Source organism: Drechmeria coniospora, chromosome 01 (assembly GCF_001625195.1).
Source record: "Drechmeria coniospora strain ARSEF 6962 chromosome 01, whole genome shotgun sequence".
Lineage (NCBI taxonomy): Eukaryota > Fungi > Ascomycota > Sordariomycetes > Hypocreales > Ophiocordycipitaceae > Drechmeria > Drechmeria coniospora.
The window spans coordinates 11,020,494-11,035,014 of NC_054389.1; the positions used below are offsets into that span (position 1 = coordinate 11,020,494).

A 14,521-nucleotide genomic window follows, 5' to 3' on the forward strand; every position below is an offset into this window, starting at 1 on the left:
TCGTCTTTTCTCGGTGGCGAGTACGAGTACGAGAAAACTCAAAAGCAAGCAAGGCCATGACAACGCGATTTTTCTCATCCATCGACCGACCGCCCACCATGCATGTCACCACCTAGTATCCCCGTACATGCTATTTCCTCACCCGGGCAATGTACAGTACGAGCATAGTGCGAGTACGACGTCATGCAGCGTGGCAACAGCAGCTTCGCTTCTCCACACGCGGCAGAACCTGCGGCCGAGTGGTGCTACTTGTAGGTCCGAACGGCACTCCTTCGGCGAGCCGCATGACGTTGGGAAGGGGACGAAGCCTACCGGCTAGGCGTGCCGTGCTTGTCCGTGTAGAAATGGCGAAGAATAAGCATATTGGCAGCAGATGGTGCGAGCAGTGGTCGAATCGCTGCGACGGACGGTGTCATGGTTTGCCTCGTGGGAAGCGTCGCCGGGAATAGCACATGGTCTCGCGTCGCAGTTAGATCCTCCCGTCGGGACTGGTGGGATGGAGGAATCGGTTCGGAAACAAATTGGTGCGAGGAAAATTGTCGCCGACAGGTCCGTCGCAAATCTTCGTCGGCGCCAAGGTCGGTCCCATGGTGCCCCGCCGTCTCAGCCGCCCGCTGTCTGCCTCTCCCATTCGACGTACAGGAATCCCTGTCGCTTACCGTTGCCAAGTAGGCCAGGGATTCCCGATGGACCGGTTTTGACGACCTGCCTATGCTGTCAGTGTGGGAACGGTGGTGGAGATGGCCCATTTCCTACCAGCGTTCGGAGGAGGGCTGTACCTAACTGTACGAGTCGGATTTTGCTCCTCCAACGGTCGTGCTACTCATGCCTGTGGAGTTACCCCATGATAGTGGATGGAATATGGCCATTCAACGACCAGGCCGCCGCCCGATGGTGGGATCATGGATTCTTCCTACGGCGTAGCAGCACACGAGTCGAATACAACCAGGACGGGAGCAAGTACGGAGTACGGAATACAGTACTTGCTTGCTTTGGCGTGCATGTACGAGTACGGTAGGAGTACTCCTACGTGTGCACCTGTCACGACGAGTACAAGTTCGGTACATGCCGGCAACACTATCAGCATGCAGGCACCTACGCATTCGCGCATCATGCTCAATCACCTCGAGTATCTCCTTGTACTCCCGCACACCGACCTACGGTGCTCCGTACTGCGTGGTACATGTACACGAACCCTAACACATGCCAAAATGCAGCAAGTACCTAGCTACTGTAGTAGGCAAGTGCAATTTGCCCATCAGCATCCGCACCCGCCCGCTTACCTGCTCGTGTACAAAGTGCGTCGATGCGTGTGTAAGTAGCAAGTACAAGTACTTGAGCAAATACATGGAAAGGTACCGACGTACTGTAGGAGGATGCCCGAGTTCCTCCGTGATGGCAACTATAATGCAACCGTGGAGTGTTCAGGATCCGCCGACGATGGGATCATGAAGCTGGGACCCATCCGGGGCCTCGAGAACAAAAGGTGTGCCAGCCGCCGGGCAGACGACGAGACGGTCAGCACGTCACAGCACCAAAACTCTTCGTTCTTCGCCAACGCAATTGATCGGCCCAGGTCGATCACGGTCGATCAACTTTGATCAAATTTGATCAACGTCCATCAAGGTCTTCCCAGAGGACCCCGGACAGGACGACATGGTGCACTCGCTCGCCCTCGTCGGCGGGCTTGCGGCCCTGCTGACGGGCGTCTTGGCCTGCGGCGACAGCGACTCCTGCTACGGCCCGACGAACGCGGTCGAGCATGTTCGCCAGGTGAAGCGCATGCAGCCGGGCGTCCCTCACGCCGCCTACGGACCCAAGGGGCCCTTGGAATGGGGGCAGGTCAACTTTCTCCATACCGTGAGTCTCTCTCTCTCCCATCGTCATCGTCGACGGCTTCCCTGTTGGCGACGGAGAGGCTGTCGACCCAGTCGCTACCATCGCTGCGAATCGCCAGGCTGACGAGCGACGTTCCTCAGACCGACACCCACGGGTGGCTCGAGGGCCACCTCAAGGAGAAAAACTATGGCGCCGACTGGGGTGACTTCGTTACCTTTACCCGTCGCATGAAGCGTACCGCTGCCAAGAGAGGCGTCGATCTCCTCCTCATCGACACGGGCGACCTTCACGACGGCAACGGCCTCTCGGATGCGACCCCGATCGATGGCACCATGTCGATGCCCATCTTCGATGAGCTCGAGTATGACTTGCTCACCATCGGTACGTTCCTTTCTTACCCTCCGAGAACTCCTCGCCCGGCACGACAAACGGTCTCTGACCCGTTCCCTTCAGGCAACCATGAGCTCTACGTATCCGAGGTTTCCTATCAAATGTTCAACGAGTACGCTCGCAGATGGGGAGACAGGTACATCACCTCCAACGTCAAGGTCTTGAACAAGACGTCCGGCCAGCACGAGTACGTCGGCAAGACGCACCGCTACTTCACCACCCGTCACGGCCTTCGCGTCATGGCCTTTGGTGTGCTCTTCGACTTTGTTAGTGAGTCATTCCCGAGCGTGCCGCCCCCTTCTGCCGCACGCGTGTGCGTGTGCATGCGCGCGTGCTTGTCGTCTTGCTTGCTTCCTTTCTTGACCGAGCAACGGCCCCTAATGCGTACGACGCAGGGAACTCGAACGCATCCATCATCCTCAAGGCCCAAGACATGATCAAGGAGCCTTGGTTCTTGGATGCCTTGACCACCAAGGACCCCATCGACATGTTCATCCTCTTCGGCCACAATCCTGCCCACCCCAGCAACCCCGTCAGCACCTTCAAGCTCGTCTTCGATGAAATCCGCAAGGTGCACCCCAAGACGCCCATCCAGATTTTCGGTGGCCATTCCCACGTTCGCGACTTTGCCGTCTACGACGAGTCGTCGGTCGCCATCGCCTCCGGTCGCTACTGCGAAACCCTCGGCTGGGTTTCCATGACGGGCTTCGACGAATCCAACAGCGCCTTCGATGGGTCCGAGAAGCCTCGGTGTTCCCTCCATCCCTCACGGCCGGCCTTGGACAACTCGACGTCCCCTTTCCTCTACTCTCGCCGCTACCTCGATTGGAACCGGAAGACGTTCATCTATCATTCCAACAGCCACGAACTCCATTACGATCGCCGTGCCGGCAAGAAGGTCACCGACAAAATCTCCAAGACGCGCCATGTCCTGAAGCTCGGCGACGTCGCCGGCTGCGCGCCCCAGGACTGGTGCATGTCCTGTGCGCCCATGGAAGACTTGAACAAGAACATCTATACCGGCCTCATGTCCCCCGCCATGTCTGCCATGGTCGTCAACAAGACCCGTGCCGACAAACCCCGGATCATTCTCGCCAACACGGGCGCCATCCGTTTCGACCTTCACAAAGGTCCCTTCACGTACGACGACAACTTCATCGTCTCACCCTTCCGCGACGTATTCCTCTACATTCCCGACGTCCCCTTCAAGCTGGCCTCCCAGGTCATTCGCAAGTGAGTTTTGCGCCTTGTCAACTGGCCGACGAAGCAGCTGACGACGACGACCATCAGACTCAACCTCGGTCCTGTGGCCAAGCGAGAACTTGCCTCGATGGCGAATCCCCTCGATTCCTGCACCGACCCTTCTCTCGGCTACCTGAGTCGCCGTGACATGCGCGAGACGCGGGGCGTCGTGCGCCGCCAGGAGATTGTCGTCCCAGGCTATACCACCACGGACGATTGGGGCACTGATGGTACGCCTGCATGCTTCTTGGACTGGCAATTGATGCATCGTCGCAGACTTGGCTGACATGTGCAGGCGATGACACGGAGCACTCCGAGATCCCCAGCTACGAGATTCCGCCTTACTGGGAGACGCGGGCGTCGTTCCCCGACGACGGCAGCGACCCGGAGACGGTGGATCTCGTCTTTTTCGACTTGTCCGTACCATTTCCCCCAGACTCGAGACTGTGACTAACGGCTCTCAGCATCGAGAAACTCGTCCTGAATGATCTTGGCGCCGGCTACACGCACGAAATGGTCCAGTGCTACGTGGACTGCAACTTTTCGTCCCAAGGTAGGCAACCCCATGGTTTGTCATCGGTCGGGGTTTCCCATCAGCAGCTAACGGGGGTGCAGATTTCATGCTTCCGTACGCGAGGCTCGCGTGGTCGGAAAACAAGGACAACTGCCCCGTCATGTGAGCCTTCACTTCAGCCTTTCGTCGTCAAGCACGATGACGGGCAAGAACGGACGAGAGCTGGCCACTCGTGGCGAACGAATGCTACGCAAGACGTAGTGGATACGTGCGATCTAGGTGGGGAGGCTAAAGCACACAATGCATAGGCCGATGATACGAGGCACGTTGCCCTGGGGAGAAGACTCATGGCAAAGTAACTGGTTACATGCTCCACCCTTATGCTTCTAGTTCTATATATATTCTAGTAATACTTTCCGTCCTTGCCTGCGATGGCGATGCAGCTAGTAGCAAACACGGCCCTTCATCAAAACCCTGGCTGTCCTCAGCAGTTCGGCCGATTCGATGCGCCCGCCGTTCACCACGGTCCCGACAGGGAGCCTCCCGCTTGGATGCGCCAGCGTGAGGGTACGCTGAACCGTCTTTCCGCGCTGCATCATGAGCCCGGCCGCCAGGGTGCCGCGGATATGGGCCGAGGCGGCGAGGCACAGCGCCAAGGTGAGGGGCATAGCCTTGTGCGGCTGGCCCATGGACATGGCGAGGCAGCGGATGTCGACGTCGGCTGGGGTGTCAGCCGGCGGGAACAGGAGGACAATCTTGGGCACGCTCTCGGTGTCGGGATCGAGGCCCATGAGGGAGGCGCCGACGCGGCGGACGGTGTCGAGGTGGGCCTTGAGGGGCGCGTTCGTATCGATCGACGACGGCGTGAGGGAGGAGGCTTCGGTGGGGTCGAGACCAAGGCTTTGGGTGGAGACGAAGACGCCCGGATTGCCGACGTCGATCAGGGATGCCTTCACCGTCTCTCCACTCGGCAGCTCCAGCACGTCGACGGTGTTCCCCGTGGGTAGCGCGGCACCGGTCTTGGCGCCGGTCGGGTCGACAAATCGCAGTGTGATGGGGGAGTTGGTGCCGGGCACGCCGTCCATGGCAAAGTCGCCACGAGGGGCGTACGATGGCGGATCACCGTCGATCCGGAAACGCGAGACGACGACCTTGCTCGTGTTGGTGTTGAGGCAGCGCAGCTCGGCCCAGCGATGGCCACAGTCGTCGTCGGCGGTGACGAGCGCCGACTTCCGAGCGGCAGGGACGAGGGCGAGATCCCAGGCGGCGGGACCAACCATGGCCGACATGTTGCCGCAGTTTCCGGCGAGGTCGAGACGGCCGTCGCGAATGCCGACCTGGACGAAGGTGTAGTCGACGTCGACGTCGGCGCTCGAGGGCGGGGCAAGGACGATGACCTTGGAGGTGGACGAGAGGCCGGAGCCGATACCGTCAAGCTGACGGCCGAAGTGCGGGTCCGGCGAACCCATGGCTGGAGGTAGGACGTCCGGCCAGCGCGGCTCGGGGGGTAGGTCGGAGCGAAGGATGACGAGGCCGTTGGAGGTGCCGCCGCGGACGAACCAGGCTGGAAAGCTGCGGCTGTGGATGGCCCGACTGGTGAAGGCAAAGGGGAGGCGCCTTGGCCGGGCCCCGAGGCGAAGGGCAACGGCGGTCATGCCAGGTTGGGCGTCGGAGAAGGGACTCGTTCGGACAAGAAGAGAGCAGGTAGCCGTGGCGGTGGCGACGTGCGAGCACAACGTGTACGCAACCCACATCTCCGAATACTGTGTCAAGAAGTGAAGAGTGAGACCGCCAAGGTGACGATCGGGCCGGCGTTTCGTTTTACCGCCTTGCCTCGCATGCGATTCAATCCATACCTTCCTCGGTGAAGGACGGAGTAGGGATGAGGAAGGCGAGAGGAGGGGCAGTTGCCTCGGCAGGAAAGTTCAACTCGATGACCTCATGTGGCGTTCGAGATGGGTCGTGCCTTCCCGCTCGGTTCGGTGCAGTCATCCGACGAGCTAACAGGCGGCAGGTACGGATTACGGAGAACGTCCATCCGAGGCAGAGTACAGTAAGTACTCATGTACATGTCATAAGTACAACTACAATGCACAACTACTGTACAATTGGACAGCTACTAAATAATTACTTACTTATACTCCGTGTACCAACATTTCACAAATAATGTCGTGAAGCTCATCATCTTTGGTGGACCTCACGCGACTGTCTCTCAGATATTCCGCTGCTCACTTGTATTGGTTCCCTCATGATAGCTGTAGCTTTCTGCGTGTGCATGCTCGCCGCCCACTCACGGCTCAGGCCCTCCAGTGTCTCCTCATGACACGATCGGCGTACGCCCGATCGAGGCCCCAGTTCTCCACGGCATCTTCGATTCCCCTCTCCATCCTCTGCACGTACTCCTCCCTCGGCGGACCCTCGGCCACGCGCTTCCTGTCGACGTAGACCAAGGCCGTCGCTCGCCCGCTGCCGATGCCGTACTCTTCCCGGCCCGCCCACTGAATGTAGTCGCAGCGCATCTTCTCGTACGCCCACGGCACGCCTTCGCACGCGTCCAGGCTCCCCTCGTCCCGCGGCGGCAGCAGATACAGCAGGCCGTACACCCGGTCACTGCCCTCGGGTCCGGAGAAAGCCGGCTCTGCTGCCGGCTGCTGAACGACGTTGGCATAGCCCCTCTCGTTGATGATCCATCGCCAGCCATCGAGATAGCCGAGTCCGACGGGGGTCGAGTGAGGGCACCGCTGCCGCATCTGCTCGGTCGACAGGTTGCTGCCGTACGCAAAGTAGAGGATCTCGTGTCTATTCTCCTGCGTCACCGTCATGAAACTGTCCTGCGACCGCTGGCTGTCCTCGAACGTATCCATCTCGGCCTCGTCTGCGGGAGGGCGGCAGCGCATTTCGTTCATCGGGACGCCGTGCCCGTCGATCGACAGAGTGGAAACGGTTGGAAGTGGGTGTGGCCGAGAGGAGGGATGGAAGGGACGGCAGGTATGAGTAGGAATAAGTAGGTCTGGGTAGGTCTGGGTAGGTCTGGGTAGGTCTGGCTGGATAGGTATGGGTAGGAGTGCGAGTAATTTGTCAATGATGAAGCATCGTCCGAGGGCCGACGACACCCACCGCCATTGCTTAGCATGGGCTGACACCAAGGCTCTGGCGACAGGGGCCCCAGCCTTGCAGGCCGCGGAGGCCTCTTCCAACGCCGCCATCCTCGCCGCCTCCTCGCCACCTCCTCACCACATGTAGGTTCCGATTTGCCCGTTCACAGTGGCAGACAGTGTCATGCACTGGTTCTGCGGCGTGCTTCCCCGGAACAAGAAGCGACGTCCGTACCCCAATACGCTGCTGGGCAAACCGCACGCGTGCACTTCGCCCTCGTCAAGACAGCTGCAGATGACAAATGTCACACCAAGTCACGACCCGAGATCACACGTCACGCGAACGAGGAAGTGACGAGTTGGTAATCGTAAAGTCATTACTCGCTAATGTACATGCTAGCTAGGTGGTTGGTGACTAGGTATGTAATACACATCTCTCGAGCGTCGTCGGTGAAGCCTCATCTCGTCCATCATTGGCAACCGATCCTCCGTGGAAAACTTCCCCCAAACTCTGGCCGCCCATCCATCGTCGTTGTCGTCGTCGTCGTCGTCGTCGTCGGCCCATCCACTCCGGTGGCGCCGTCTACCATTAAACGCGGCTGCCCGTCGCCAGTTTGCGCGCCGCCCGTCGACGCAGCGTCGGGTTGCCCGGCCGGGTGCCTGCCCGGCCGCGCGCGGTAAGTTGCATTAAGAAAAGGGTACGTGTCGGGTCGAAAGAAGAAGAAAAGGCGTCTCAGGTGATGGGGCTGAGGAACGGGTGCAGCATGAGGTCGTCGGCGCTCGGACGCAGGTTGAAGTCGAGCTCGAACGTCTGGCGAAGCAGGTCGCGGGCCTCGTCGCTCGCCGTCTCCGGTATCGTCGGCGCCGCCTTGCCGCCGCCGATCTTGAAGATGGCCTGCAGCTGGCTGCAGTCCGGGAACGGGTGGCTGCCCGTCATCATCTCGACGACGAGGCAGCCGAGGGACCAGATGTCGGCCTTGCGCGTGTACGACGTCTGCTTCACCACCTCGGGCGCCATCCAGAAGACGGACCCCTGCAGCGAGGGTCGGTGCTTGTTGCTGCCGGCGCCGGCGAGCAGGTTCGAGGCCTCGAGCTTCTTGGAGATACCAAAGTCTGAGATCTTGATGGTGCCCTTGTTGTCGACGAGGATGTTGGCGCCCTTGATGTCGCGGTGGATGATGTCGCGGTCGTGGAGGTACGAGAGCCCCGTCAGGATCTGGCGGACGAAGCTCCGCACGAGCGGCTCCGGCAGCGCGCCGTACGAGTTGAGCATCGTCTGGACGGAGCCGCCGGGGACGTACTCGAGGAAAATGTTGAGCTTGTCGGCCGAGGAGCTGCAGCCGAGGTACTGGACGATGTTGGCGTGGCGCAGGTCCCGCAGCAGGCTGATCTCGCGCTTGAGCGCGTCGATCATGCTCTTCTTGCGGTTGTCGCTCTGGCTGTTGGCGCCGGGCGCCGGCGCCTCGACCTGCTTCACCGCCAGGAGCTCGCCCGTGACGGCGTGGAGGGCGAGGTAGACGGAGCCGAAGGAGCCCTGGCCGATGAGGGCGCCCTTCATCCACTTGTTGTCGTCCCACGACTCGCCGGCGAGGAAGCTCTCGAGCTCCTCGTCCACCTCCTCGCCGTCGTCGGTGAGGGCCTGCTGCAGCTCCTGGAAGGAGCCGGACCCGTTCGAGTGGTTGCCTTCGTAGTAGCTCGTGAGCGTGCCGCTGCCCTCCATCTCGACGTTGCCGACGGCCGCCGTGTCGGAGCCGCTCTCGGTGAAGGAGACGTACGACTTGCGGTCCGGCTCGACCGGCGACTCCTCCTGGAGGGTGTCGAGCATCGACGACGCGATCGAGTCTCGGTTGTATCCCTGCGGCAGCCGGCCCTGCGAGTCGGACCGCAGCTTGGCGACGCGGGTGCCGCCGCCGTTGAGCCAGGAGTCGGCGATGGTCGGGATGGGCGGTGCGTCCTGGACGCTCGAGGCGAAGCTGAGGCTCGAGGCGACGCTGAGCCGGCTGTTGACCTTGCTCATGCGGGACGAGCGCCTCATCGAGAGGCGCGCGGTCCGGTCGATGTCCTCGCGCGCGTGGTCGGGGAAGTACGAGGTGAGGTCCGAGGCGATGAGCTCGCTGGGGGGCCGCAGCCCGCCGAACTGGCGGAGGCCGACCCTGCGCCGCTGCGGCTTCCTCGCGTCCTCCGTCGACGGCCGCTCGAGCTCCATGGCCGCGTGGGACACGTTTCGCTCGCGGTCCTGGAAGGACATGGGGGACAGGGGCTGCTGCAGCTGGTCGTTCCACTTCTCGCCCAGCACCCGCTGCACCTTGCGCTGGCTCCGCTCGTCGACGGTCTCGAGGACGCGGATGTGCTTCTGCTGCTCCTCCTCCATGGCGATGGCCGCCGCCCGCTGCAGCTCGGCCTCGCCGGGCTCGCCGGCGGGCACCCTCCTCAGGATCAGACGGTTTCGCTCCGGCCGACGCTGGTCCTTGATGACCCGCCAGAGCTCCGTGTCGCCGAGGCGGCGGCACTGGTTGGGGTCGGGGTCGACGCCGTTGAGGACCCAGAAGCAGTAGTTGCGCTCGTGATCCTCGCGGAGGGCGAACTTGCGGAGCGTCACGCGCATCACGTCCTCGCACGTGTTGCAGTTGGCGATCTTGACCACCTTGGTGACGCCGCCGGTGGAGATGACGCGGATGACGTCTTGGTTGTGCGGCAGCGCCGCCATGAGGGAGCCGTCCATGCTGGAGTTGTTCCTCGTGTGGCTCACCGCCGGACGGTTGGCCGCGCCGTCGGCCGAGGAAGGGACCCGTGCGGACAGGAGGCCGGCGCTCGGCGGCGCTCGCAGATGGCGGGCTGGCGGAGGGTCAGCGGACTCCCCATCGTCAGGGCACACGAGGGGTTCGTACAGAGGTCCAACGGAGGCGGCACTTCCAGCTGGCGCGAGAAGCGTCTGCTCGAGGAGGCCGACGTCGGCGTCGTCCGCGTCGTCGAGGACCGCGTCAAGTCGCCGCCGGTGAGGGCCGAATACAGGTCAGGGGCGGCGAAGGAGTGCTGGTTTGGCCGTCAGCCTGGTTTCGAACGCGAGGCAGCCGCCGGCAGCCAGGAGGGGGGGTTACCCTAGTCCGCTTCTTCTGCTTCGCGTACGCCTTTGTCCGGAGCTTCTTGATGCCGAGGAAGAGGCGAACACGGTCGCCGACCTTTTCGATGCCCATCTCCTGCAGGATGCGCTTGTCGAGCTCGAGGAGGTTCTCGCCATTGATGTGGTTCATTCGGAAGAGCTTCTCGTACTCGGCGCAGTTGATGCTCTGGAGGTAGTGGCAGACTTTATCCTCGTCCCAGTTCTTGGCCGAGTCGGGGCCGTCGGTGTCGGTGTCGGAGAATTCCGACTCGGTCGGGCTCGCAAAGGACTGCGAGCCGGCAGACATGGGGGTCACCCTTCGCGCCGTGGGCGGCGCCGACGGAGGGGCACTGCTGGGGCTGAGCGTCGAGCCCATCGCCGCGGGAAAGGGAGACTTGGAGGCGAGCATGGCCATGATGGTGGCGGTCAGGTTGGCCGGCAACGGGACTGTTCTGCTGTTTCGTCGTTCGGGAATCGCCTCCTGCGAGTCTTTGGCTGCCTCGTGCGTGCCGTGGTGCCCAGTGCCCCGTGCAACTCGATGCGCCTCGGTGCTCCCTCGTGGCGAGGCAGGACGAGGACGGGACGGGACAGCTTCGCGCTTGGGCTGGAGCACGGCCAGGTCCAATCACCCACACGTCCACGTCGGCCGAGACTGCACTCAGCAGCCAACAGCGCAGGGCTACTATAGGAAGGAGAGAGGGGGGTGGGCAACGACGGGGAGTTGTTGCGTGTGGGTGCGGATTCCAGAGAGGGGGGGGGGGAGGGGAGGGGAGGAGAGGAGGAGGACGAAGAGGAAGAAGAGGCGGAGGAGGAGGAAGGGGAGAGATAAAAAGCAGCCCACCAGGGTGGTTTGGCAGAGGGACTGACTATGCACAACACCGCTTGGGAGTTGCTTATGCACACAACTCGGGATCGAGTGGCAAGAGCAGGAAGCCAGAGAGACTGTCCGCCGCACCAACGGCGAGGTACCCACGGTTCCGACAGCAATTAATACAAGGCGAATGAATAATGGCCCTGAATGGATGGATTATGGAGCCGCAAGGGCAGCCACCTGGTTGGCCGCGACAGTTGGGCGTGTGCGGTGATCGGTCGGTCCACCGTTCCCTTTCCAGGCTAAGGTACTCCGTGGCCGGTTCATGTATTACTTGCGCCAGTAACCACCTGTACTTTCTTCTCCCTAGGTACTGTACTGTACTTGCAGGACTCCGTGTTCGCCGGCCCGGGTACCCTCGTACCGTCGGGTACCAGGGTGGTAGGTAGTAGGTACAAGGTAAGTAGAGTACCTGCGTACTAGCTACTAAGCTACAGCACCTACCTACTGACAACGTCACTACCTGTAATATGTATCCGTACTGTACGGAGTACAGTACAGTACATGTAGGTGTGTACTCCGTATTGTACTGTTACCATGTGTACATGCATATACTGTAAGTACTGTAAGTATGTGCACGTACAACGTACTTACGTGCACGCCTACTTGCACAGTAAGTGATGATGTACTTGTACATGTAGTTAAACTACTCGTCTCCGTACTCACGAGTAGGCAGTAGTATAATACGAGTACTGACATGTACTGAAGTACTCCGTACAACTCACACTGGTGTACTCCGTACTTTGGTACGGCACACAATCGCATGAAATGATGTATTCTGCCTACTAAGGTAGTGCACGTCCAAACTTGTACCAACGCGACACAGCACTTGTAACTTGTACTGTACTTACTTACCTACATGAACATGTGCGTACTGTAGTATTTGTACGGCGTACGGAGCATCGTACTGATAGCCAAACACCTACTGATGGTCAGTGGCAGTGGTGTTGTAGCAGGGGCTTCCGAAAGATCCACAATGCGCCCATGCGCCCATGCGCCCATGGCACGGCGCCGACGACGACTCCCTCACCAACAGGCGGGCAGGCAGCACACCTCCGAGGGGAGGCTGTTACGTTCGATCACTAGCACGAGTGCTCCTTGGCCGCTTCGAGTTCGCCTGGCCCCCGATAACCGTGGTCCCCTGTCACGACGGCCCCCTGTAACAGCAGGCCCCCCCCCTCCCTTTCCCTTCCCTCCACCCCCGTCATTTCAGATGGCCATGCCGCATCGTACAAAGCACGCAGCAGGAGCTGCGCTCATGCTCGCTGTGTTGGTCATTTTCCTGGCAGCATCGAGTTGAAACCGTTGCGCAGCGTGCCCTTGATGAGCAGGAGGCTCCTCTCGAGGCCAACCGAGCAGCACTGAGCAGGCAGCAATCACTCGTCGGTTCATGCGTGATCCGTCATCGATTCCTCGACAGATACTCCTACCTCGCACGCAGTCATCTTGGCCCGATGCGGTTCGAAGAGCCGGGCCGACTGTTTACCAACAGCGCATGAGGACGACAGCAGCCACCGGCATCGTGATACCCTCAAAAGTGCCACGAGACCTAGCCGTGGCGCATGGCGGCTCCCCAGCCTTGCGACGAGTCGGTGCAAGTTTCTCGGGATGCGCCGCACCACACCCTTGGCCCGCACACGTATCACGCACGCGACGATGGCTCCAAACGCGGTACGGAGTGGCGGTTGCGCCGCGGGGCCATGACGTCTTTGGCCATTGTCCGAGGCTCGTGCTGCCATCTGGACTCGAGTCTCGACAACCAATGCATGCTGGCATTCGTGCCGACGACAAGCACGAGTGCGAACATGCACGCAGGCGCCGGTGCACATCTCGAAGGCCCAAGTACAGTACAGTGCCAGGTACCTATGGGTGCTACGGCTTTTCGTAAGCGTGCATTTCTCCAGCACCGCACTGCAATGGTAGGTACGGAGTGAGTACAGTAGATGTTCTGTAGTTGTACTCCGTACTCCGTACTTGAAAGTCACGGTACGAGTTGTCCGTTCCAACTTGAGCATTCGCAGCCGGGATATCCTGGCTTGCAAGGATGGCTCCCGTCTGTCCTCTCGACGGCGAGGTACGAATGTCGGCACAGTACGGAGTACGGAGTACTTGTACGCGTACAGGTACAAGTACATGTACTCGTACAGGACAGACGTACCGTACTTACTTACATCTACACAATCCAAGGGAAGGGTCATGCATGCAAGTACATGCAGTTATCGCAGCATGTCGTGGTGCACAACGGAAACGTGTGCCTGAACTAATACGGAGTACACCGTACAGTCCACTAGGTTCGCTGAAAGTCGCGTACGGCACCTGGTCAATGGCCAACCGGCACACGCCTCAGTGTCGGTCTGGACAATGTTCCAAGGTAACGGTGATGGGCGTTATTTTGCCGGTGCTCTCAAGGCCAGGCCGATATGATCTTGTAACCTAGGAGACGCAGGAATCCCCGGATGACGGTGCGCAAACCAGAAGATCTCGATGCCCGCTAGCGACTACTGGTGCTACCGGCCGGAAAACTTTCTCTCTGCTTGGACATCTATTCGTCCTTTGACAAGTTTCAGCCTGTCTTTGGCCTACCCTTATTGGCCCCCGAGACCGCCGAGGCGGCAGAATTTCCGCTGCGTCAACCCAAAGCCCCCGCAGGGCAGCGAACGGACGGACGACCCCACTGGTCGTCCCATGAGTGCACCAGCTTGTAAAGGTACTTGTGCCGCAAGCACTCATTACGACCAAGGGCAAGTAGGGGTACAAGTACGGACCGGCACGGCCACGAGGCGATTCGTACTCGTACTACCCAGACGGAGCCTTTGCCGCCCTAATTCAGTGGCACTTGCGCTATTGACTCACTGTTTCCGCGGCCCCATGAGCGGCGACTTCTCGTGATGGGCCATCGCGCCGCGCAGGGATGAAACCGACAATGTTTCGCGCGACCTCATATTTTCGTCACCTGCCTTGAACCTCCCGGCTTTCGCTCGACTCGGCACTGCTCTGCACGCACGGCTCTGCACGGAGTCCAGCGTATCACGTCGTTGCAGGAGGGACGGTCGGGCTTGTTGCTCGGGGGGATCATCGGACCGCGAGGCGCGAAAGCTCCGGATACCATGGCATCGTGTCTTGCTTGGGTAGGCAGCCATGGAAGACGCGCAGCGTGTGCACGTTTGGTATCGGTCACCCTCAGCACCGTGACGTGTGCTTACGCGTAACGACGTCCTCCTCACCCCCTTTTCGGCAGGATCGGCTGGTCCATTGTCCTCCGACGGGCAAAGTGCGAATGTGCACCCTACCGCTTGCTTTTTTGCCGCCGTGCGCTTCTCGAATCTCAGCTGCCGCCGTGGTGGTGCCAAGACCAAGCTGTGCCGAAGTGTACTTTCGCACGCAGGTACATGTAAAGTAAGTACAGGAAGTGTGCAAGTGTATGAGGCTGCCGCGGCCGGGCCATCTGTTCCTTGGGCGTTTTGGCACGC

At 60.6% G+C, this 14,521-nt stretch overlaps 4 protein-coding genes across 4 annotated transcripts; 1 reads left to right on the forward strand and 3 right to left on the reverse strand.

Annotated features, from left to right (window-relative positions):
* Positions 1–1,448: 1,448 nt before the first annotated feature.
* On the forward strand, positions 1,449–4,151 carry DCS_02934 (5'-Nucleotidase/apyrase; the record flags this gene model as incomplete). The annotated part of the gene is made up of 9 exons (XM_040800259.1): positions 1,449–1,517; positions 1,627–1,860; positions 1,980–2,220; positions 2,293–2,499; positions 2,625–3,462; positions 3,520–3,701; positions 3,767–3,887; positions 3,936–4,024; positions 4,087–4,151. The coding sequence occupies 9 exons, from the start codon at positions 1,449–1,451 to the stop codon at positions 4,149–4,151; spliced, it is 2,046 nt and encodes a 681-aa protein (XP_040661142.1).
* Positions 4,152–4,428: 277 nt separating this feature from the next.
* DCS_02935 (DUF453 domain-containing protein) lies at positions 4,429–5,739 on the reverse strand (the record flags this gene model as incomplete). The annotated part of the gene is made up of 1 exon (XM_040800260.1): positions 4,429–5,739. The coding sequence occupies one exon, from the start codon at positions 5,737–5,739 to the stop codon at positions 4,429–4,431; it is 1,311 nt and encodes a 436-aa protein (XP_040661143.1).
* A 543-nt stretch (positions 5,740–6,282) lies between these two features.
* Positions 6,283–6,891, reverse strand: DCS_02936 (uncharacterized protein; the record flags this gene model as incomplete). The annotated part of the gene is made up of 1 exon (XM_040800261.1): positions 6,283–6,891. One exon carries the CDS (start codon positions 6,889–6,891, stop codon positions 6,283–6,285), a length of 609 nt encoding a protein of 202 aa, XP_040661144.1.
* A 922-nt stretch (positions 6,892–7,813) lies between these two features.
* Positions 7,814–10,595, reverse strand: DCS_02937 (MAP kinase kinase kinase Ste11; the record flags this gene model as incomplete). Its single annotated transcript, XM_040800262.1, has 3 exons — positions 7,814–9,915; positions 9,969–10,113; positions 10,179–10,595. 3 exons carry the CDS (start codon positions 10,593–10,595, stop codon positions 7,814–7,816), a joined length of 2,664 nt encoding a protein of 887 aa, XP_040661145.1.
* Positions 10,596–14,521: the final 3,926 nt, after the last annotated feature.